The sequence below is a fragment of the Haematobia irritans genome, chromosome 5 (genome assembly GCF_050003625.1).
Source record: "Haematobia irritans isolate KBUSLIRL chromosome 5, ASM5000362v1, whole genome shotgun sequence".
In the NCBI taxonomy this organism is placed as follows: Eukaryota; Metazoa; Arthropoda; class Insecta; order Diptera; family Muscidae; genus Haematobia; species Haematobia irritans.
The window spans coordinates 17,602,787-17,628,987 of record NC_134401.1 but is presented as its reverse complement, the minus strand read 5'-3'; the positions used below and the strand labels follow the sequence as shown (position 1 = coordinate 17,628,987).

General features: G+C 29.2%; 1 protein-coding gene across 1 annotated transcript; it reads right to left on the bottom strand.

Annotated features, from left to right (window-relative positions):
- Positions 1–1,672: 1,672 nt before the first annotated feature.
- Positions 1,673–25,792, bottom strand: LOC142239535 (uncharacterized). Its single transcript, XM_075311321.1, has 4 exons — positions 24,617–25,792; positions 19,694–20,106; positions 2,422–3,532; positions 1,673–2,203 (listed from the first exon to the last, which is right to left on the bottom strand). Exons 1-4 carry the CDS (start codon positions 25,722–25,724, stop codon positions 1,788–1,790), a joined length of 3,048 nt encoding a protein of 1,015 aa, XP_075167436.1. The 5' UTR covers positions 25,725–25,792; the 3' UTR covers positions 1,673–1,787.
- Between the last annotated feature and the right edge of the window lie 409 nt (positions 25,793–26,201).

The window sequence follows — 26,201 nt, the reverse complement described above, 5'->3', positions numbered from 1 at the left end:
GTAAAATTCTACCATATTTGGTAGAATTCTACCAACTGCGGCAGCCATGGTCCAAACCCTTCAAGCATTTTTTTATCAATTACAGTTCTGACTGAAGTTTTGCAACCGTTTGCAATGGTTTCGAATGAAAGTGGGTTTCTTCAAACCATGTATCTGTCAGTAACAAATATATCCTCTCTTCTCACAACCGTCTCAGTATTACTTACTACTGCCACAATTTAGTACTAGATTCCTTCTGGCCCAATCTACTATAAGTTATATTCCTACTATCCCAATCTACTACATGCTAGATTCCTACTGTCGCTGTCTACTATCCAGTTTCCCTGATTTAATTGGTGGGCTCATAGAGAGAATGATTTAAAAAGAATCCATTAATAATTGATAACGTCATTAAGTGTTTTCTCTTCTTTTGGCTCTCAATTTTCTTTTCTATATTTTTGGTCTCTGGCTTAGTGACTCAAGGAGAGAAATTTTAAAAAACAATGCATGAATTATTGCTATCTTATTTATCGTTGGCAGTTGAAGTCAATGATGATATAATTAAATCGCATCCCTTTTCTGGGCTCCTATATCTCAGATTTCTATCCAATGATTTTGGTCTCTGGTTTAACTGAGACGAGAGAAAATTTTGGACTCTGTGATGACTTCATTAACTCCCTTGATTTTTCTTTGCTTCTACATATATCTTAAATTTCTTTTCGATGCTTTTGGTCTCTGGTTTAACAGAGGGCTCAAAGATAGTAAATTTTGGAAAGAATACAAGAATGATTAGTGTCATATTTACTGTCATCAAAGTGAATGGACTTAGAAATGACGGTATTATCTCGTACCTCTTCTTTGGCAACCATATCTGACATTTCTTATCGATGCTTCTGGTCCCTGGTTTAACTGTGGGCTCAAAAACAGAAAATTTAAGAAAAATATGCAAGAATGATTGCTGTCCTACGTATCTTCATTAGGCAGGGTGGAGTCATTAACTTCCTTCTCTTGCCTCACATATCACAGATTTCTCTTCCATGCTATTTGGTCTCTGATTTAACTGAGGGCTCAAAGAGAAAGAATTTAAGAAAGATTGCATGACTGTTTGCTACCTTTGCTTTATCTTCATCAGGCGGGATGGACTCAGTGATGACTCTCTTCTCTTGGCTTCCATATCTCACATTTTTCTTCGATGTATTTGGTGTCTGATTTAACTGAGGGTGTTCAAAGAGAGAAAAGTTTGTAGAGAAGGCAAAAATGATTGCTGCCTTTTTATCTTCATTCATTAACTTCCTTCTTTATTCTCTTGACACACTTATCTCAGAATTCTCTTCAATGCTCTCTTCTATTTTCTTGCTTCCCATATCTCACATTTTTCATCGATGTTTTTGGTGTCTGATTTAACTGAGGGTTCAAAGACAGAGAGAGCAGTTTGAAGAGAATGCAAAAGTGATTGCTGCCTTATTTATCTTTATAAGGCAGGATGGACTCAATGATGAGTCCATTAATTTCCTTTTTTTCTCTTGACACCCTTAACTCAGATTTCTCTTCGATACTATTGGGGTTTGGTTTAGCTGAGAGCTCAAATAGAGGACTTTTTTGAGAGAATGCCTAGCAGAGAGCTGAAAAAGCATATGATAGTCATATTTGGTCCCACTCTATTGTCTAGTAATAACAGCCCTAGAGATTGATATAAATTCACAACATATTTACATTTATTTGTTCTACCATAATTGTTATAAAATATAATGTAACAATAAATTATTTACAAAAAAATTACAATCACTTGCATCCTTTTGTTCTCTCTTCTAAATCTTTTCCACCTTCAAGAAGACTTCATTGTTCGGTGTTATCAATGGCAATTGAATATTAATATCCAATGGAATTTTCGTTTTTGAACCCACAGAAAAACGATAGTCTCGCAGCAGAGAAATCAAAGCCACACGAACTTGCATTTTACCGAAACGCATGCCAATACAATTGCGAGGTCCATCACCAAAAGGCAGATAAGCAGTTGAATGACGTTTTTGTACTTCCTCGGGGTCAAAACGTTCCGGTCGAAATTTTTCAGGTTCAGGATATAAATCAGGATCATTGTGTATAGCATCGACAGGAATGAAGACTAGGGTATTTTTGGGTATAACATATCCAGCAGTATTGGTAACATAGTCCACTTGAGCTTTCCTTTGCAATTGAGGAAGAACTGAATATTTTCGTAGGGTTTCTGTAAGAAAATGTGTACAAAAAAATGAAAAATTAAGAGATTCAAATATTTCAAGGCCAAGGAAAAACGAAAGCTGTTCATGAAACCATGACCGTGGACGAAACCTTGAATATTCCATTTCGATTTTTCGTGAACGTTTCCGTTTTAATTTTGTTACCGTCCGTTCACGATTTTGAAATGTAATTTTTTCTTTAGTATATCTTATGGTCCATTCTTACCCGCTATAACTTGATCCAAATATTGCATTTCATGCATACATTCATAGGTTATCTCTCCATCATGTTTCTTTAGAGTTTCCTTTATTTCCTGCCTCAATTTCTCCTGAATCTCTTGATGCTGAGCAAGCTCATGCAAAGCAAAAGACAAAGTTGTCGAGGAAGTTTCAAATCCAGCCACAAAGAAAACAAAAGCATTTGCTGTTATCTCCTTCATATTCAAACGTTCATTGGGATTTTCTGAATTTTTCATCTCTATCAGCATATTTATGAAATCGTTACGCTTCACATGATTCTTCTCACGATACTCAACAGTTTCACGAACTATACGGAAATAGAAATCATGTGTAGAATCCATCATTTCACGCATGCGCAAACGTTGAGCTAATTTAGGGAAGGCATGCATGAAAAAGTGCACCACTTTGGCATGACGGAATTTCTTGAACATATTTCGATTCATTACACGAAATTCAGCTTCAGGGTCTTTTAGACTATTACACTCTAAGCCAAAGGCACAGGAACCAATGACATCGGTGGTATAACGGGCCACCAATTCTCGGACATCAACTTCATTGGTATCGTTTAGCATTTCTTGTAGAACTTCTTGACATTCTTTGGCTACTTTGACCACCAGCGGGAACATTTGTTTCATTTTGCCCGAGGTAAAAGTGGGCGACAATTTATGTCTTAACTTTTTCCATTCACCGCCCTCCAAGTTAAAGAGATTACCCGTCAGCGGGTCATCACGGGGATTGTGAAATACTCCACGTTCATCGAAATTTTGGAAATCGCGTATTAGAATATTCTTCACTAAATCCAAGTCCAAAACAATGGCTATTGGATGTACCAGAAAGAAAAATCCACAAAATGGTCCACTACCTTTGAATTTCTCATATACTTCACGCAAAGGTTCATACATATGCTTGCGGGTACCAACTCCTTTAATATTTCCAACCAAAAAATCTGGTTCCTCATAAGGTATGCCTCGTCGACGCCAGTATAACATTCGTGATTTCATCCATCCATAAATGAGGGTACACAAGCCAATAATGGCATACATAACAAAAGCTGCTTCCAATTCACTCATTTTATTTTTGGGGGAAAAAAAGACTAACTACGCCTCGTCAACCAAGCAGCACTTGTCCCCTTCATAAGTCAATGACTACTAAGGTGATAGATAAGCTTATTTTGCTGTTAAGGTGGTAATTTTTCTAGCAGATAATAGAAAAGAAGCTTTTCTTACCAAAAGCTTTTTACGCAACTATGAACGATTCTTGTTAGAAGTTGATGAGCAAGCTTGATCGAAAAAATATGGGTCAAACATTTCTCCATTACTTCACGTGATAATCCCAAATCTATGTAACGATCAGGGTTGCCCATGGAGAAATATTTTTAACCCCCAAAATACTTTGCAAAAAAAAAAACCCAAACCTGAAAATATTGCGTTCAACAATCGTGAACGGACGGTGTCAAAATGAAACGGAAACGTTGACAAAAAATCAAAATCCACGGGCGTTCACGATTTCATGAACGGCATTCGTTTTTCTTTGGCCAAGAAAATTCTTAAAATAATCGTTAGACATTGTTAAATATGACAACTCCGCCGGTGGTGCAATGTGCTAAGGCGACTGTTAACACGTATGGTGCAGACGACACAGGTTCGAGCCACAGTAGCGGAAATCTTTTTTTAATTTTGTTTATAAATTCGTAACCATTACGTTTTCAGATCGTGAACGCTGGTTGTTGTTTTGACAACGCATGGTGTCATTTTAACGTTGTCAGACTGACCCCATATGTTCTCAGTTTGACAACACATGTGTGTTGATTAACTTTCATGAACGGATCGTTTTGAAATGACCACGCCGTTCATGATTTGTTCTATGGGTGTGGGGTCTCTAACAAAACATGGACTTATACACACCACACTTGTTTATGGACCCAAAATAATTCTGGATTTTTGCTTTCAGGCAAATCGGATATAAAACAAGTATATACGGCCGTAAGTTCGGCCAGGCCGAATCTTATGTGCCCTCCACCATGGAATGCGTAGAAACTTCTACGAAAGACTGTCATCCACAATCGAATTACTTGGGTTGTGGTATCTTAAAATTTCTAGGTAATAGGTAAGTCTACAAATAATTACGAATCGATATGGACTTTTTGCACGATACGTAGAGAGCCAGAATTGAAATATGGGGGTCACTTATATGAGGGCTATATACAATTATGAACTTTATATGGACCAATTTTTGTGTGATTGGGGATCGATTTATCTGAGGGCTATATATAACTATAGACCGATATGGACCTAGTTAGGCATGGTTGTTAACGGCCATATACTAGCACAATGTACCAAATTTCAACTGACTCGGATGAAATTTGCTCCTCCAAGAGGCTCCAAAACCAAATCTCGTGATCGGTTTATATGGGGGCTATATATGATTATGGACTGATATCGACCACTTTTGGCATGGTTGTTAAATATCGTACACTACCACTACGTACCAAATTTCAACTAGATCGGATGAATTTTGCTTCTCCAAAAGGCACCGGAGGTCAAATCTGGGGATCGGTTTATATGGGGGCTATATATAATTATGGACCGATGTGGACCAATTTTTGCATGGTCATTAGAGACCATATACTAACACTATGCACCAACATTTTTAGGCGGATCGGATGAAATTTGCTTCTCTTAGAGGCTCCGCAAGCCAAATTTTGGGGTCCGTTTATATGGGGGCTATACGTACAAGTGGACCGTTATGGCCCATTTGCAATACCATCCGACCTACATCAATAACAACTACTTGTGCCAAGTTTCAAGTCGATAGCTTGCTTCGTTCGGAAGTTAGCATGATTTCAACAGACGGGCGAATATATATATATATATATATATATATATATATATATATATATATATATATATATATATATATATATATATATATATATATATATAATATATATATATATATATATATATATATATATATATATATATATATATATATATATATATATATATATATATATATATATATAGATATATATATATATATATATATATATATATATATATATATATAATATATATATATATATATATATATATATATATATATATATATATATATATATATATATATATATATATATATATATATATATATATATATATATATATATATATATATATATATATATATATATGTATATGTATATGTTTATCTATATATATATATATATAAGTGAGGAAATCGGGCTAAACGAAAACATGGACCAATTCACACAATCTTCAGCACACTTGTCTGTGGCCAGATTTGGCTAGGCTATAACAAAACATGGACCCATTCCCACCATATTCAACACATTTATTTATGGACTCAAAATACCTCTATGGTTTGAATTTCAAAAAAATTGAATAAAAATTGGTATGTCTAAAGGCTTAAAAAGTTAAATCAGGAGATCGGTCTATATGGGGGCTGTGCATTTCCACATGAACCGATTCTCATCATATTCACCACATTTATTTATTGACCCAAATACCTGTAGATTTAGAATTTCAAGAAAATCCGATAAAAATTGCGATGTGCAGATGCCCAAGACCCCAAATCGGGAGATCGGTCTATGTGGGGCCTATACGAAAGCATGGACCTATACGCAACATATTCTACATGCCTAGTTAAACCTTAAATACTTCTAAATTTGGATTTCAGGAAAATCGTATAAATATTGCGATGTCTAGATGCTCAAGACCCAAAATCGAATGGTCGGTTAGTGTGGGGGCTATTAGCAAAACCTGGACTGATATAGCCCATCTTCGAATATGACCAGCTTGCAGGTAAGCAAAAGAATCGTAGCCAAATTGCAGCCAAATTGGCGCGATTGTGTCAATATTGAAGGCTGTAGCGTGGTTACAACAGACAAACATAGGAACGGACAAACGGATATGGTTATATCGCATAACAATTACACCCCGATCAAGAATATATGTACATACTTTATATAATCGGAAATCGATACTTCGATCTATTACAAATGGAGTGACAAAAAAAATAAAAAATCAAACTTACTTTTTCGTTTTGTACCTCTATGTAAAAACGTTTCGGACAACACTAGCACATATTTTATTCAAAATTCTATGACAGCCGAGAAATTAATCGAAACACTTTTCAAAAAATTTTGAAAACTTTGCATTGTTTTATTTGCCCTGGTTAAAGTCAGAAAATTTAAATTAAAAATAAAACTGCGTATACCATAAAATTTTTATATATCACCTCCAAACAACTTCTTCTGGAATGAAAATTAAGTTCATTCCCTAAAAGAGTATTTGAGTAGGGAAGAGATTCTAAATTTGGGTAGTGACAGATTTTTTACTCTGTGTACATTAAAAGTTAGAATAACTTCAAATTTGATTTGCTTTGGCTCACTGAACGCTATGATTAATTATTTTCCGGCAAATATATGTATATAACTCATTAATGGGCGGAGAGAAATATGTGAATGTGTGCGAATCCATATGATCACTCTCTTTACGTATTTCGAGAAATGTTACTTGAATTTGGAACAAAAACAAGCGTCTCTCTCATAAGATTAGAAAAGAAAGACTTTCAAAGTTTGTGTTGTCTTTCATGACTAATAATATTTTCGTACCCTCTATAAATTTCCAAAAAATGTGTTTTGACATCATGGAAAACATATACGAAATAATGTTTTGTGGCATATTACAAATATTGATTTTGTGCTCTTGCTTAGCAAGAGAACGTTTAAGTGAGTGAGAGTGAAAAGCCGCATAGTCTCTTTGCCCATCCCCGATATAAACAAATCTATAAACATATATACGTAGCAGAGATGGAATATGCAGTACTTTTTCATTGTGGTCAGTATCGTAGTACCCCCGCGAATGATTTAGTACCTTTTCTGTATACCGTTTTGAGCCATAATCTGATTTATTAAACAATATTTTTGACAAAATATTTTAATATTTCAAAGTCTTTAACAAAATTATTTTATATTGCTCTTTTACAAATTTGGCAAAACATACAAGTTCATGCGGGAAGAAAATATCGATTTTGTAAAAGCCAATGTATTTCCAGAATGTTGTGGTCGGAGAAAGCATGTGATTCTATATGACGCTTCCACACGAACACTTTCTAGATCAGATGTTATGGATAAATGTTTTTCTTTTGAAAAATTTGTGAAAATTTTATTTCACTAGAAAATTTTGTAAAAAGAGAAATACATTTTTGTCAAAATTTTATTTCTATGGAAAATTTTGTAAAAATTTTATTTCTATAGAAAATTTTGTCAAAATTTTATTTCTATGGAAAATTTTGTCAAAATTTTATTTCTATAGAAAATTTTGCCATAATTTTATTTCTATCGAAAATTTTGCCAAAATTTTATTTCTATAGATAATTTTGTCAAAATTTTATTTCTAAAGGAAAATTTGTCAATATTTTATTTATATAGAAAATTTTGTCAATATTTTATTTCCATAGAAAATTTTTACCAAATTTTATTCCTATAGAAATTTTTACCAACATTTTATTTCTACAGAAAATTTTGGCAACATTTTATTTCTATAGAAAATTTTGGCAAAATTTTATTTCTATCGAAAATGTTGTCAAAACTTTATTTGTAAAGGAAATTTTGTCAAAATTTTATTTCTATAGAAAATTTTGTCAAAATTTTATTTCTATCAAAAAATTTGCCAAAATTTTATTTCTATAGATAATTTTGTCAAAATTTTATTTTTATAAAAAATTTTGTCAAAATTTTATTTCTAAAAAAAATTTGTCAAATTTTTATTTCTATAGAAAATTTTATTTCTATCAAAAATGTTGTCAAGATTTTATTACTATAAAAAATTTTGTCTAAATTTTATTTCTATAGAAAAATTTTTAAAAATTTTAGTTTTATAGAAAATTTTGTAAAAATTTTATTTCTATAGAAAATTTGGTCAAAATTTTTTTTCTAGAGAAAATGTTGTCAAAATTTTATTTGCATAGAAAATTTTGTCAAAATTTTATTTCTATAGAAAATGTTGTCAAAATTTTATTTGTATAGAAAATTTTGTAAAATTTTTATTTATATTGAAAATTTTGTCAATATTTTATTTCTATAGAAAATTTTGTAAAAATTTTAGTTTTATAGACAATTTTGTCAAAATTTTATTTCTATAGAAAATTTTGTCAAATTTTTATTTCTAAAGGAAATTTTGTCAATATTTTATTTGTATAGAAAATTTTGTCAATATTTTATTTCCATAGAAAATTTTTACCAAATTTTATTCCTATAGAAATTTTTACCAAAATTATATTTCTATAGAAAATTTTATTAAAATTTTATTTCTATCGAAAATATTGTCAAAAATTTATTTCTATCGAAAATTTTTTCAAAACTTTATTTGTAAAGGAAATTTTGTCAAAATTTCATTTCTAAAGTAAATTTTGTCAAAATTTTATTTCTATAGAAAATTTTGTCAAAATTTTATCTCTATCAAAAAATTTGCCAAAATTTTATTTCTATAGATAATTTTGTCAAAATCTTATTTCTATAAAAAATTTTGTCAAAATTTTATTTCTATCGAAAATGTTGTCAATATTTTATTACTATAGAAAATTTTGTCTAAATTTTATTTCTATAGAAAAAATTTTAAAATGTTAGTTTTATAAAAAATTTTGTCAAAAATTTATTTCTATATAAAATTTAGTCAAAATTTTTTTGCTATAGAAAATTTTGTCAAAATTTTATTTCTATAGAAAATTTTGTCAAAATTTTATTTCTATAGAAAATTTTGTCAAAATTTTATTACTATAGAAAATTTTGTCAAAATTTTATTTCTATAGAAAATTTGGTAAAATTTTTATTTATATTGAAAGTTTTGTCAAAATTTTATTTCTATAGAAAATTTTGTCAAAATTTTATTTCTATAGAAAAATTTGTCAAAATTTTATTTCTATCGAAAATTTTGCCAAAATTTTATTTCTATAGATAATTTTGTCAAAATTTTTAGTTCTATAGAAAATTTTGTCAAAATTTTATTTGTATAGAAAATTTTGTCAATATTTTATTTCCATAGAAAATTTTTACCAAATTTTATTCCTATAGAAATTTTTACCAAAATTTTATTATACCCACCACCATAGAATGGTGACGGGGGTATAATAAGTTTGTCATTCCGTTTGTAACACATCGAAATATCGATTTCCGACTATATAAAGTATATATATTCTTGATCAGGGAGAAATTCTAAGACGATATAACGATGTCCGTCTGTCCGTCTGTCTGTCTGTCTGTCTGTCTGTCTGTCTGTTGTAATCACGCTACAGTCTTCAATAATGAAGCAATCGTGCTGAAATTTTGCACAAACTCGTCTTTTGTCTGCAGGCAGGTCGAGTTCGAAGATGGGCTATATCGGTCCAGGTTTTGATATAGTTCCCATATAAACCAACCTCCCGATTTGGGGTCTTGGGCTTATAGAAATCGTAGTTTTTATCCTATTTGCCTGAAATTTGAAATCTAGTGGTATTTTATAACCATAAAGAGGTGTGCCGAAAACGGTGAGTATCGGTCCATGTTTTGGTATAGCCCCCATATAGACCGATCTCCCGATTTGGGGTCTTGGGCTTATAGAAATCGTAGTTTTTATCCAATTTGTCTGAAATTGGAAATCTAGAGGTATATTAGGACCATAAAGAGGTGTGCCAAAAATGGTGAGTATAGGTCGATGTTTTGGTATAGCCCCCATATAGACCGATCTCCCGATTTTACTTCTTGGGCTTATAGAAACCGCAGTTTTTATTCAATTTACCTGAAATTGGAAATCTAGAGGTATTGTAGGACCACAAATACATGTGACAAAAATTGTGAGTATCGGTGCATGTTTTGGTATGGTCCCCATATAAAACGGCCTCCCGATTTGGGGTCTTGGGCTTATAGAGTCTTCAATAATGAAGCAATCGTTCTGAAATTTTGCATAAACTCGTCTTTTGTCTGCAGGCAGGTCAAGTTCGAAGATGGGCTATATCGGTCCACGTTTTGATATAGTCCCCATATAAACCGACCTCCCGATTTGGGGTCTTTGGCTTATAGAAATCGTAGTTTTTATCCAATTTGTCTGAAATTCGAAATCTAGAGGTATATTAGGACCATAAAGGGGTGTGCCGAAAATGGTGAGTATCGGTCCATATTTTGGCATAGCCCCCATATAGACCGATTTCCCGATTTTACTTCTTGGGCTTATAGAATCCGAAGTTTTTATCCTATTTGCCTGAAATTGGAAATCTAGAGGTATTTTCGGGTCATAAAGAGGTGTGCCGAAAACGGTGAGTATCGGTCCATATTTTAGTATAGCCCCCATAAGAACGATCTCCCGATTTAACTCCTTGGGTTTCTAGAAACCGTAGTTTTTATCTGATTTGCCTGAAATTGTAAATATTCTGGTATTTTAGGCTCACAAAAACGTGTATCGGATTATGTTTTTATCGGTCCATTTGATAATGCCTCCATATAGACCGACTTCACTTCTTGATGGTGTGGAAGGCGCTCTGATTATGAAAATTGCTTGAAACTCAATGTAAAATTTCCAGATTTTACTTCTACAGATTTATGATTTCAAATCAAGACGTTATTTTATAATTTTCTTGCACACTTACAAGAGATGTTAATGATTCCTCTAAAACTCAAACAAAATTGGTTCTTATAAATCCAGAATCTGATATAGTCCTCATAGGTGAAATCTTTAAATTTGTCTTCGGGAAGTGTCCTCAAGTCCTCAAGCCCTCCTGAAATTTCAAGGAAACCCTAATATTTGGTTCATGGCGGTGGGTATTTAAGATTCGGCCCGGCCGAACTTACTGCTGTATATACTTGTTTAATTTTAATTTTATTTTTTTATTATTATCGCTCGATACATATGTGTTTGATGATAAGGAAAATTACAGTCGTTTTTACAAGTTTTCGACTAAGCAAAGGCGATTTTAAAAGGGAAAATGTTGGTATTTTGACCATTTTTGTCGAAATCAGAAAAACATATATATGGGAGCTATATCTAAATCTGAACCGATTTCAACCAAATTGGGCATGCATAGCTACAATTCTAATTCTACTCCCTGTGCAAAATTTCAAATAAATCGGAGTAAAACATTGGCCTCTGTGGTCATATGAGTGTAAATCGGGCGAAAGCTATATATGGGAGCTATATATAAATCTGAACCGATTTTAATCAAATTTGGCACGCATAGCTACAATGCTAAATCTACTCCCTGTGCACAATTTCAATCAAATTATGCCAAAAGTCTGGCTATTAGAACCATATTAGTCCATATCGGGCGAAAGATATATATGGGAGCTATATCTAAATCTGAACTGATTTCAATCAAATTTTGCACACTTAACTGCACTGCTAATTGTACTCCTAGTGCAAAATGTCAAACAAATTGGGCCAAAAGTCTGGCTATTAGAACTATATTAGTCCATATCGGGCGAAAGATATATATGGGAGCTATATCTAAATCTGAATCAATTTCAATCAAATTTTGCACACTTAACTGCACTGCTATTTAAGTGTACTCCTAGTGCAAAATTTCAAACAAATTGGGCCGAAAGTCTGGCTTCAAGGACCATATTAGTCCATATCGGGCGAAAGATATATATGGGAGCTATATCTAAGTCTGAACCGATTTCAATCAAATTTTGCACACTTGACTATACTACTAACTGTACTCCTAGTGCAAAATTTCAACCAAATTCGGCCAAAAATTTGGCTTCTGGGGCCATATAAGTCCATATCGGGCGAAAGATATATGGGAGCTATATCTAAATCTGAACCGATTTCAATCAAATTTTGCACACTTGACTATACGACTAAGTGTTATGTTTGTACAAAATTTCAAGCAAATCTGTATAAAACTCTGGCTGCTGGGTCCATATTAGTGCATATCGGGCGAAAGATATATATGGGAGCTATATCTAAATCTGAAACGATTTCTTCCAAAATCATTAGGGTTCTATTCTGACCCAAATTAGGAACATGTGCCAAATTTGAAGGCGATTGGACTTAAATTGCGATATAGACTTTGATCACAAAAATGTGTTCACAGACTCAGGGACCCACCCTGAGCATTATTGCCAAAGACACCATGTGTTTATCTCGTCTCCTTCTGGGTGTTACAAACATATGCTCTAACTTATAATACCCTGTTCCACAGTATGGCGCAGGGTATAAAAAATTTTGTCAAAATTTTATTTCTATAGAAAATTTTGTTAAAATTTTATTTCTATAGCAAATTTTGCTAAAATGTTATTTCTATCGAAAATTTTGTCAAAATTTTATTTCTATAGAAAATTTTATTTTTATCGAAAATGTTGTCAACATTTTATTACTATAGAAAATTTTGTCTAAATTTTATTTCTATAGAAAATTTTGTCAAAATTTTATTTCTATAGAAAATTATGTTAAAATTTTATTTCTAGAGAAAATTTTGTCAAAATTTTATTTCTATAGAAAATTTTATTTCCATCGAAAATGTTGTCAACATTTTATTACTATAGAAAATTTTGTCTAAATTTTATTTCTATAGAAAAATTTGTAAAAATTTTAGTTTTATAGAAAATTTTGTCAAAATTTTATTTCTATAGAAAATTTGGTCAAAATTTTATTTCTAGAGAAAATGTTGTCAATATTTTATTTGTATAGAAAATGTTGTCAAAATTTTATTTCTATAGAAAATTTTGTCAAAATTTTATTTCTATAGAAAATGTTGTCAAAATTTTATTACTATAGAAAATTTTGTCAAAATTTTATTTCGATAGAAAATTTTGTCAAAATTTTATTTCTATAGAAAATTTTGTCACAATTTTATTTCTATAGAAAATTTTGTCAAAATTTTATTTCTATAGAAAATTTTGTCAAAATTTTATTTCTATAGAAAATTTTGTCAAAATTTTTATTTATATTGAAAATTTTGTCAAAATTTTATTTCTATAGAAAATTTTGTCAAAATTTTATTTCTATAGAAAATTTTGTAAAAATTTTAGTTTTATAGAAAATTTTGTGAAGATTTTATTTCTATAGAAAATTTTGTCAAAATTTTATTTCTAAAGGAAATTTTTTCAATATTTTATTTGTATAGAAAATTTTGTCAATATTTTATTTCTATAGAAAATTTTGTCAAAATGTTATTCTATAGAAAATTTTGTCAAAATGTTATATCTATAGAAAATTTTGTCAAAATTTTATTACTATCTAAAATTTTGGCAAAATTTTATTTTTATAGAGAATTTTGTCAACATTTTTATTTGTCTATAGAAAATTTATGAAGTCTCATGAATTCTACCAACCTACAAATCAGTAGAATTCTTCCAACTGTGGTAAGCGAATATAAAACTAAAACAATATTTAAAATGGAGGAGTTGACATACAAAATTTTATTTTCTTTAAAATATATTCTAGGGGATCTCTTGACAATAATCTTTTGTTGAAATCTAGTGAAAAGTACTTTTGTATTGTATTGTATTTTCCATCCCGGATAGGTAGACATGAAAAGAGTGTAATAAAGGTAGGCCAATAGATAACAAGTGTTTATTGTCATGTAGTTTCTATTCATAGAGGGCACCATTTAGTACAAAACAATGTGTTTTGATTTACAAATCCATGAGACCATAGCGCTCTCTCTCTCTCTCTCTCTCTCATCTTCTCCAACATTTCCTAATACTGTTGTGTTGTTGTGGTTTCCGATCTTGTATGTTAACAACATCGCCCCTTATGCCAACCATGAATAGAGTTGTAAATATTCTGTAATTATAATGTACTCAATAGAATGCTATAGCATGCAAGGTTTCACAAAATAACTAAAACCTATGATCTCATATTTTGCCAATTTCAATAAAATTAAATAATTGGTACATGTACATATATCCCTAACTATGAAATAAATTTGAGGTACCATAAAACAGATACATAAATTCTTACTCATCATACATCTTATGATATTTTTCAATTGGAGCGATTGGTATTACAATTTACGATTAAATTACGCCTTATGATATAAAAACGATGGATATGAACATTTCTCTTTCAAGAACATATACAGTGAAACCTCTCAAAATTTGGATACTCTGAAAACTGGACAACTATCAAAAGCGGACAATTTTGTTAAACTTTCCAAACTATTACAAGTAAGCTATCATAAGTGGAAACCTCTCTCTTCTAGATAAAATTTAGACGCTTGTGTGTCTCCACTTCTGATAGGTTTCACTGTAATTAAATTAGTTTCGCTAAGGTGTGAGTGCACAATATAATTACAGACACACTTTATCTATAAAATTCATTGTGATACCACTTGCTGAACTGTATAATTACTTCAAGGAAAACTGATTTCACAGCGCTTGCTACATTTCCAAACATATTCCCACAAATATATATTGATAAAAAAAATATAATCCTACAAAAAAATAAAAACGATCAATTCAATATTGATGCCCCTGGTAATGATAAAAAAAATTAGTCATTGTTATTTATGGAATTCATTGAAATTTTAGAAATGCATTGAAATTTTGGGTGCTATGAATATGGGCCCCAAAACCTAAATTAGATAGGACTTCAAAAAACTATATGCACTCAAAAAGAAAAGTAAACCCTATATATTTCAATAAAGCCGATTTAATTCACTTCATTTTATTTAATAGAATTATTATTTTTTAAGAAAGTTTCCATGACTTTAATAATTTTTTGCGTACGTTAGTTAAATTAACTAAAACAGAGGGAAAAATCATACACAAATCAAGCCTAAAAATAAACGAAATTCGTGTCTCCCACAAAATAGTTCAGAATCTCCTAAAATTTGTAAATTTTAACAATAATGCATTCATCACGAACTTCATATGACTCTAAAGACATTTTTACAATTTTGAACTCCAATTTTTTCCTTCAAACTACGAAATTTTCTTTAATAAGTGAAAAATAATAATTTTTTCTAATAAATTGAACTTGTAGAAAATTATTTACTTATTTTTGTGAAATCGGCGTAATATTTGCGTTTCTAATACAGTTTAGTTACATTTTCTAAAATTAATCTAATTTTTCCAAAATTAAATAAAATTTTCTTTCCTAGTGGTTTCACTGTTTTTTTTTCAGTGTGGAAAATAACAAAACCTATATTGTATATTTTTTTTGGGAGAAATTTCATTTTATTTTTGGGCCGAAAATAAATCCCAATATTTAAAATGAAAATTGACCGCAATTCCATTTGTATACCCTCCATCATAGGATGGCAGTATATTAACTTTGTCATTCCATTTGTAACACATCGACATATTGTTCTAAGACCCCATAAAGTATATATATTTTTGTCGTGGTAAAATTCTGAGTCGATTTAAGTATGTCCGTCTGTTGAAATCACGCTAACTTCCGAACGAAACAAGCTATCGGTATTGAATTGATATTGAAACTTGGCATAAGTAGTTGTTATTGATGTAGGTTGGATGGTATCGAAAATGGGGCCTATTGGACCCCCATATAAAGCGACACCCAGTATATGGTCTCTAACAACCAGGGCTGTGGAGCCGGAGTCGGAATCGGAGTCTTGGAGTCGGAGTCTGAAGATTTTGCTGGAGTCGGAGTCGTAAAAATTTTGCTCGACTCCGACTCCGGCTAAACCAATTTTTTTAAAACTCTTAACATTTTTGTAACTAAGCCAGTTTTTACGCAAATTAGTTTCCATTGCGTTATTCATTCGATCAATGTACAGCATGATTGTAAATGAAAATCAATTTCCAATTGCGGCTATATTTTTATGTTTCCTAGAATGTTAGACTAGCAGATGGGCTGGATCGATTCATTTTAATGCACATATCAATTTATTTGAAATATTTCGAACAATCGAAATTATTTTTTTTTAATTTTATTTTAAAGCCATATACATATGTGGAATATTGACAGAAAATTTTTTCAAAGTTGTAGTTTATAGAAAATTTGGTCAAAATGTTATTTCTATAAAAAGTTTTGTAAAAATTTTATTTCTATAGCAAATTTTGTCAAAATTTTATTTCTATAAAAAATTTATTCAAAATTTTATTACCATAGAAATATTTTTTTCTATAGAAAATTTACTAAATTGCTGGAGTCGGAATCGAGCAAAATTGGCTCGACTCCACAGCCCTGCTAACAACCATGCAAAATTTATTCCATATCGGTCCATAATTATATATAACCCCCATTTAAACCGATCCCCAGATTTGAACTCCGGAGCCTCTTGGAAGATTAAAATTCGTCCGGTCCGGTTGAAATTTGGTACGTGGTGTTAATATATGGTCTCCAACAACCATGCACAAATTGGCCCATATCGGTTCATAATTATATATAGCCCCCATATAAATCGATCAAATTTGACCTCCGGAACCTATTGGAGGAAAAAATTTCATCCGATTCGGTTGAAATTTGGTACATTACTCTAGTATATGGCCGCTAACAACCATGCTAAAATATAGCCGATCCCTCATCACACAAAAATTGGTCCATATCGCCCAACATAATCTACCAACATGTGCTTTCTATAGAAAATTTTGTCAAAATTTTATTTCTATAGAAAATCTTGTCAAAATGTTATTTCTATAGAAAATTTTGTCCAAATTTGTTACTATAGCAAATTTTATTTCTATAAAAAATTTTGTCAAAATTTTATTTCTATAGAAAATTTTGTCAAATTTTTATTTCAATAGAAAATTTCGTCAAAATTTTATTTCTATAGAAAATTTGGTCAACATTTTTATTTCTATAGAAAATTTTTTCAAAATTTTGTTTGTATAAAAGATTTTGTCAAAATTTTATTTGTATAAAAGATTTTGTCAAAATTTTATTTCTATAGAAAATTTTGTCAAAATTTTATTTCTATAGAAAATTTTGTCAAAATTTTATTTCTATAGAAAATTTTGTCAAAATTTTTATATCTATAGAAAATTTTGTCAAAATTTTATTTTTATAGAAAATTTTTTCAAAATTTTATTTCTATAGAAAATTTTGTCAAAATTTTTATTTCTATAGAAAATTTTGTCAAAATTTTATTTCTATAGAAAATTATGTCAACATTTTATTTCTAAAGAAAACTTTGTCAAAATTTTATTTCTATGGAAAATTTTGTCAAAATTTTTATTTCTATAGAAAATTTTGTCAAAATTTTATTTCTATAGAAAATTTTGTAAAAATTTTATTTCTATAGAAAATTTTGTCAAAATTTTATTTCTATAGAAAATTTAGTCAAAATTTTTTTTTTCCATAGAATATTTTGTCAAAATTTTATTTCTATAGAAAATTTTGTAAAAAATTTATTTCTATAGAAAATTTTGTCAAAATGTTATTTCTATAGAAAATGTAGTCAAAATTTTCTTTGTATAGAAAATTTTGTTAAAATTTTCTTTCTATAGAAAATTTTGTCAAAATTTTATTTCTATAGAAAATGTTGTCAAAATTTTTTTTCTATAGAAAATTTTGTCAAAATTTTATTTCTATAGAAAATTTTGTCAAAATTTTATTTCTGTAGAAAATTTTGCCAAAATTTGTATTTCTATAGAAAATTTTGTCAAAATTTTCTTTCTATAGAAAATGTCGTCAAAATTTTATTTCTATATAAAATTTTGTCAAAATTTTTATTTCTATATAAAATTTTGTCAAAATTTTATTTCTATAGGAAATTTTGTAAAAATTTTTATTTCTATAGAAAATTTTGTCAAAATTTTATTTCTATAAAAAATTTTGTCAAAATTTTATTTCTATAGAAAAGCTTGTCAAAATTTTTATTTCTATAGAAAATTTTGTCAAAATTTTATTTCTATAGAAAATGTTGTCAAAATTTTATTTCTGTAGGAAATTTTGTCAATATTTTTATTTCTATAGAAAATTTTGTCAAAATTTTATTTCTATAGAATTTTTTTTTTTTAATTTCTATAGAAAAGCTTGTCAAAATTTTTACTTCTATAGAAAATTTTGTCAAAATTTTATTTCTATAGAAAAGCTTGTCAAAATTTTTACTTCTATAGAAAATTTTGTCAAAATTTTATTTCTATAGAAAATTTTGTCAAAATTTTTTTTCTATTGAAAATTTTGTCAAACTGAAGTATAGACGGTGTTAAGTAGTTTTAAGATACCTTGCGATCGGCAAGTGTTACCGCAACGCAAGTATTTCGATTGTGGATGACAGCCTGTAGTAGAAGTTTCTACGCAATCCATGGTGGAGGGTTGAACTAACGGCCTTATATATAGTTGTTGAGATTGTGTTTCTTTTGTTCAACCTAGGTTGACACTTTCTCATATTTGATATGGATGGCGGTGTTTGAGATTGATAATTCCAATGTGGAAGTGACGTTAAATCGAAAAGGTTTCAGTTAGGGCCCATTTTCCCATGGTATTTTTAATCAAAAATTAAGTTTAGTTTTGGGTCGATTTTCAAATTTCAGTCACATAATATGGGGGTTCACATTCGTATGAAAATAAAATTAGGGCTTATGTTCATCTTTTATTTAAAAGAAATGAACTCTAATTGATGAAAATGAATCCTAGCTGAACTGAAAAAATACGAAGTTTTAAGAAAGAAAAAAAAATAAATATATGTTCCTGAATACGAATCTCTTGGGAATCGATTTAGCCCACTTTCGACTCTGTCTATATTGGGGTATATTTTCATAATGCAAACACAACCCAAAAATAAAATGAAGTTACTCTCCGAAAAACATAAAAAATTGGTGTTGTTGTTTTGCATATAATATTTTGGGGACTAGTTCATTTAGGTTTTGGGGCTAATTTTCATGGAGCCCATATTCATTGCGCTTCTGATTTAATTCAGTTTTAGGGCCCATTATCATACCGTCACAATTTTCATTTAAAATATTGAAATTCATTTCCGAAATGCAAACAGTCCCGAAAAATATAATTTAATTTAATTTTTCGGGCCTTCCCAAAAAATGTAAAATTCATTTGCGATTCATTTTCGTAATGCAAAATAAAATTAATTTTAAAAATGTTCAAGTAAAAAAAGCATAAAAATTTTCTGTTGTTATTTTTTGAACAATTTATTGGGGCTTCAATTCATTTCATTTGATTTCGGGCTCATTTTCATTGGCCGGTGAGATATTGGAACCATTATTAAGATTTCTATAGGTTTCGATATAGTGCCATGGTTTAAATGTTTCTTCCTCATCATTCTCTTTATTTATCAATGCATTTCTTAACATTCGAGTCGCAAATCACATTTAATCATTAAATATATACACGTTTTCATATTTTCTCCATTTTCAAATAGACACCACCTTGAGGACCTAAAATAAAATTCATTTTTGTAAATTCCATGGGAATCTGTGTCTGCGAGCAAGGGCTGAATCGGAATTTCTTCAATAAATATATTAGGCCTACACGAGCTTGCATTTTACCAAAACGCATGCCAATACAATTCCGGGGTCCATCACCAAAAGGTAAATACGAGCAAGGATGACGTTCGTCATTTTTATCAGCGGTAAAACGTTCAGGATCAAATTTCTCAGGTTCAGGATAATATTCAGGATCGCGATGTATGGCATCGACAGGCAAGATAACACGTAATCCCTTTTCCAAAACAATACTCGTATTGGGAATTTGATATTCCTTAACGCAGGTACGAACCAAATGAGGTGTTACGGCATATTTACGAAGAGTTTCTGAAACACAAAACGATATTAAACTGTGAGAAAATAATTATAATATGCGATAAGAGAGTTTGGCCTAGCTAGAAGGGATTAATCCTAGTTAGAAGGACGTATACCCCTGCCATATAAGTTTAGTCCCTCAAAATGTTCAAGCGCCCCATGCGCCTTTTTCTGTTCTATAAGGATAAGATAATCAAATTAAAATTCACATTCGATTTGAAAATATACAAGTGAAAAAATAATTTTATTTTCTAATCAAACAAGAACCTACATTAATGGAATTAATTAATTTTTTTTAATTAGCGTCGCCATTGTCAGTAACATAGCGTTTACGAATTTAAAGCAGTTTTAATTGGAAATTGATTGGATCATTGAATTTAATAATTGTAGCCAAAAACTTTTTTTTTCGAAATTTTATTTTCTAAAAATCGGCTGTGGTTTTCTTGTTAAGTAGACTTGTATTCCCACACAGGAAAAATATCATCTAAAATCTTCCAATTAAAATTTCGATTGAAGGATAAATTTAAAATTCTCTCTAATAAAAATTGCATATTCCAAAAAAATCCAATTTGATTTTTTGTTAAGTCTACTTGTATCCTTATACAGAAAAAATATAATCAAAATTTTTCCTTTTAAAATTTCGATTAAACTAAGAAAATAGAAGCAATTTGATTATTGTTATTAAGTCCACTTCAGCTTCCACTCAGCAAACATATCATAAAAAATTTTTCATTTCAAATTTCGATTGAAGGATAGATCTAAAATTCTCTCTAATCGATTTTGCAATTTTCAAAAATATCTACTTAGGTTTTTTTGTTAAGTCTATTTTTATCCCCAAAAAGAAAAAAAAGATCGTCGAAATAAAAATTGAGATTGAATTAAAAAAAAACATAAGATAGATCTAAAGTTCTCTTCAAAAGAAATTTTGTATTCTAAAAAGTCGACTTTGGTTTTTTGTTAAGTCATTTTGTATCCCTATACAGAAAAAGTATAGTTCAATTAAAATCAAAACTAGTCCAATTAAAAATTCGATTAAATTAAAAAAAAATGAAGGATAGATCTAAAATTCTCTAATCGAAATTGCACTATTCTAAACATCTTTGGTTTTTTTTTAATTATCATACAAAATTTTCCACTAAAAATTTCGTTTGAATTTTTAATAACTAGAGGATCGATATAATCAATACTGCAAAATTCTAAAAAATATTGTAGCTATATGAGAAGATGATGCACAGTGGTGGTGAAAAAAAAAATGGTTCAACTTGGGAGAAAATAATTCTCGTATGTAATTTTCATAAGAAATTGGCATATAAGACTCAAATTGAATCATCTCACCCAACCAGATCTTACTAGAGACTATGGAAATGTGGATTAGCCGACACTGAAACATATGTATAGTCAGGCTTGTGAGGTGGGTATCTGGCATTTTCTTTTCAATAGCTTAACAATACCAATTCCCTAATCTTCATGTCCAATTAGCTTGTATTAAAATTTTAATAATATGTAAAATATAGTGAGTTTCGTTTTTTGTTCACTCGACTTGTATCCCTATACAGAAAATATGTCATTTAAACTTTCCAATAAAAATTTCGTTTGAATTTTTAAAGGAATAGATAATAGATCTAAAATTCTTTCTAATCAAAATCAAAATATTCTAAAATATCGACTTTGGTATTTTTGTTAAGTCGACTTATATCCACGATTGCCATAGTTGGTAGAATTCTACCAAAAATGGTAGATTTTTTACTGGTTGGTCGATTGGTAGAATATACTATATTTTGTAGATTTTGCCAAATATTCCTATCCAACTACGAGGCATTTCACACATTTGTAATAGCAATAACTTTTTGAAAAAAATTTCTATAGAAATAAAATTTTGACATTTTTTATAGAAATAACATTTTGACCAAATTTTGAGAAAATATTCTATAAAAATAAAATTTTGAGAAAATTTTCTATAGTAAGAAAATTTTCAATAGAAATAAAATTTTTAGAAAATTGTCTATAGAAATAAAATGTTGACTAAATTTTCTATAGAAATAAAATTTTGAAAAAATTTTCTATAGAAATAAAATTTCGACAAAATTTTCTATAGAAATAAAATTTTATAGAATTTTCTATATTTTTCTAAAATTTTGACAACTATTTCTATGGAAATAAAATTTTGACAAAATTTTCTATAGAAATAAAATTTTTACAAAATTTTTTATAGACATAAAATCTTGACAAAATTTTTCTATAGAAATAACATTTTGACAAAATTGTCTATAGAAATAAAATTTTAACAAAATTTTCTGTGGAAATAACATTTTCCAAAAATTCCCTTTGGAATAAATTTTTGGCAAAATTTTCTATAGAAATAAAATTTTCACAAAATTTTCTATAGAAATAAAATTTTAAGAAAATTCCCTTTGGAATAAATTTTTAACAAAATTTTGGTAACATTTTCTATAATAATAAAATTTTGACAAACTTTTCTATAGAAATAAAATGTTGACAAAATTTCCTATAGAAATAATATGTTTAAAAAATTCTATAGAAATAAAATTTTGACAAAATCTACTATTGAAATAAAATGTTTACAAAATTTTCTATAGAAATAAAATGTTTATAACCGTTTCTATGGAAATAAAATTTTGACAAAATTTTCTATAGAAATAAAATTTTGACAAAATTTTCTATAGAAATAAAATGTTCAGAAAATTTTCTATAGAAATAAACTTTTGACAAAATTTTCTATAGAAATAAAATGTTGACAAAATTTTCTATAGAAATAAAATGTTGACAAAATTTTCTATAGAAATAAAATTTTGACAAAATTTTCTATAAAAATAAAATTTTGACAAAATTTTCTATAGAAATAAAATTTTGAAAAAATTTTCTGTAAAAATAAAATTTTGACAACCTTCTCTATAGAAATAAAATTTTTACAAAATTTTTTACAGAAATATAATTTTGACAAAATTTTCTATAGAAATAAAATTTTGACAAAATTTTCTATAAAAAAAAAATTTTCATTGTTGTTGTTTTTGATTTCAGCTTACAACCATGCATTAACTAAACAACAAATGTAGCTTAACCAAGCTACACTTGTAGTTTAGTCAATGCATGGTTTTAAGATAAATTCAAAAACAACAACAATGATTACAGAATAAAACCAACAATAACAAAACGAATGAAAAAAATAAAATTTTGACAAAATTTTCTATAAAAATAAAATTTTGACAACTTTCTAAATAGAAATAAAATTTTGACAAAATTTTTTACAGAAATATAATTTTGACATAATTTTCTATAGAGATAAAATTTTGACAAAATTTTCAATAGAAATCAAATTTTGAAATAAAATTTTGACAACATTTTCTATAGAAATAAAATTTTGACAAAATTTTTCTATAAAAATAAAATTTTGACAACATTTTCTATAGAAATAATATTTTGACAAACTTTTCTATAGAAAAAGAAAATGACAAGATTTTCTCTAAAAATAAAATTTTGATAAAATTTTCTATAGAAATAAAATTTTAACAAAATTTTCTATAGATATAAAATGTAGACAAAATTTTCTTTAAAAATAAAATTTTCATTGTTGTTGTTTTTGATTTCAGCTTAACCAAGCTACACTTTAGTTTAGTCAATGCATGATTTTAAGCTGAAATCAAAAACAACAACAACGATTAAAGAAAAGAACCAACAATAACAAAACAAAACGAAAATGAAAAAAAAATTGACAAAATTTTCCATAGAAATAAAATTTGGCAAAATTTTCTATGGAAATAAAATTTTGACAAAATTTTCTATACAAATAAAATTTTGACAAAATTTTTTATAGAAATAAAATTTTGACAAAATTTTCTACACAAATAAAATTTTGACCAAATTTTTTATAGAAATAAAATTTTGACAACTTTTTCTATGGAAATAAAGTTTTGACAAAATTTTCTATAGAAATAAAATTTTGTGAAAATTTTCTTGAGAAATAAAATTTTGACAAAATTTTCTACAGAAATAAAATTAAGACAAAATTTTCTGTAGATATAAATTTTGACAAATTTTTCAATATAAATAAAATTTTGACAAAATTTTCTATAGAAATAAAATTTTGACAAAATTTTCTATAGAAATAAAATTTTGACAAAATTTTCTTGAGAAATAAAATTTTGACAAAATTTTCTACAGAAATAAAATTTAGACAAAATTTTCTGTAGATATAAATTTTGACACATATTTCTATAGAAATAAAATTTTGACAAAATGTTTTCTCCAAATTTTGGTAGATTTTTTATGGCTTTTATTAAAAATCGATTAAAAATTGAGTCTTATTTTGAGTTTTTAATTTAATCAAAATTCAATTACAAAAATTATTTGTATAATTTATTTTATAATTTGTGTATTATTTCATTTCTATGATTGAAGAAATTTCAATTAAACATGAATTGGATCAGTTCGTTTCGTGATTCAAAACAAAAATATATTTTTTAGTCGTAAAAATCTGATTTTCATTTCATGTTAACATACTTACCTGCCAAAACCATATCCATGTATTTCATTTCATTCATGCATTCATAGCTCAATTGATCATTGTGCGTTTTCAGAATCTCCATAATTTCTTGTCTCAGCTTTTCCTGAACATCAGGATTCAAAGCCAATTCGTATAGGCAAAATCCCATGGTAGTTGAAGAGGTATCGAAACCTGCCAAAAAGAATACCATAGCCTGGGCAGCCAATTGTTCCAAAGTCAATCCACTTGCCATATCCTCTTCATCGATTGTTCGACCTTCGCTCACTAATTTATCTCGTTGCTCTTTCATTTCTATCAACATATCCATAAAATCATTACGTTTAACGTTATTCTTTTGTCTATACTCCACAGTCTCCTTGACGGCATTCAAAAAGAATTCAGCAATGTCATCACGGAAATTTTTCATTCTTAGTTTACGAGCCAATTGGGGATTGGTAAACATGAAACCTTGAACGATAGCCTTGTGACGAGGAGTTTCAAATATTGAACGACCCATACGACGAAATTCTGCCTGAGGATCTATGAGGCTATTACATTCCAAACCAAAGGCACAGGTTCCTATGACATCTGTGGTGAAACGAGCACACAGATCTTTAACCTCTACCATACCATTGCTGTTCTCCAGAGATTTAAAACAAGCCTGCTCCAGCATTTCACCCACTCGTACTACGGTGGGGAACATATATTTCATTTTACCCGTCGTGAAAACTGGTGAGATCTTCTGTCTCAATACTCTCCAGCGATCACCATCGAGAAATAGAAGATTTGCCGTTAAAGGATCATCGCGTTCATTGTGAAACAAGCCACGATCACTGAAACTTTGAAAATTCTTAATCATTATATCCTTAATTATATCCAAATCCAATATAAAGGCTGCCCTGGTGGTGAAGGTATAGAATCCAGCTACTGGTGTTACATTTTTGAATTTCCGATACATGCGTTCATTGATATCTCTCCAGTGATATTGGCGGCCCAAACCATGCATATTACCCATGAAATATCTGGGTTTTTCATGTGGCACATTACGTTTTTCCCAATACGAATAATGGCTCTTCAGCCACATATACAGGGCTATCAAGGCAAGCGTTACTAACGATATAAACAACATTTCAACAGTGTGTAATTTACGATATATAGGGCGCGATGGCACTTCTTTTCACGTCCGAATAACTTGACTGATAGTTAACAACTGAATGGCCGAAGAACTTGGGCATAGCCCTGATGAATCAATTTTGTTATTATTCATTATGAGAGACGTTTGTCTCCCTCTCTATTCAACTCTCACTCATTACCATTGGCCCACTCAGAGAAACTATTGATTTTTATATTATACACTCCACCATAGGATGGGTGGCATATTAACCTTGTCATTCCAGTTGTAACACATCGAAATATTGCTCTAAGACCCCACAAAATGTATATATTCTGGGTCGTGGTGAAATTCTGAGTCGATTTTAGCATGTCCGTCCGTCCTTCCGTCTGTTGAAATCACGCTAACTTCCGAACGAAACAAGCTATCGGCTTGAAATGGGCCATATTGGACCACTTTTACGTACGAGTATAGCCTCCATGAAAACCAAACCCC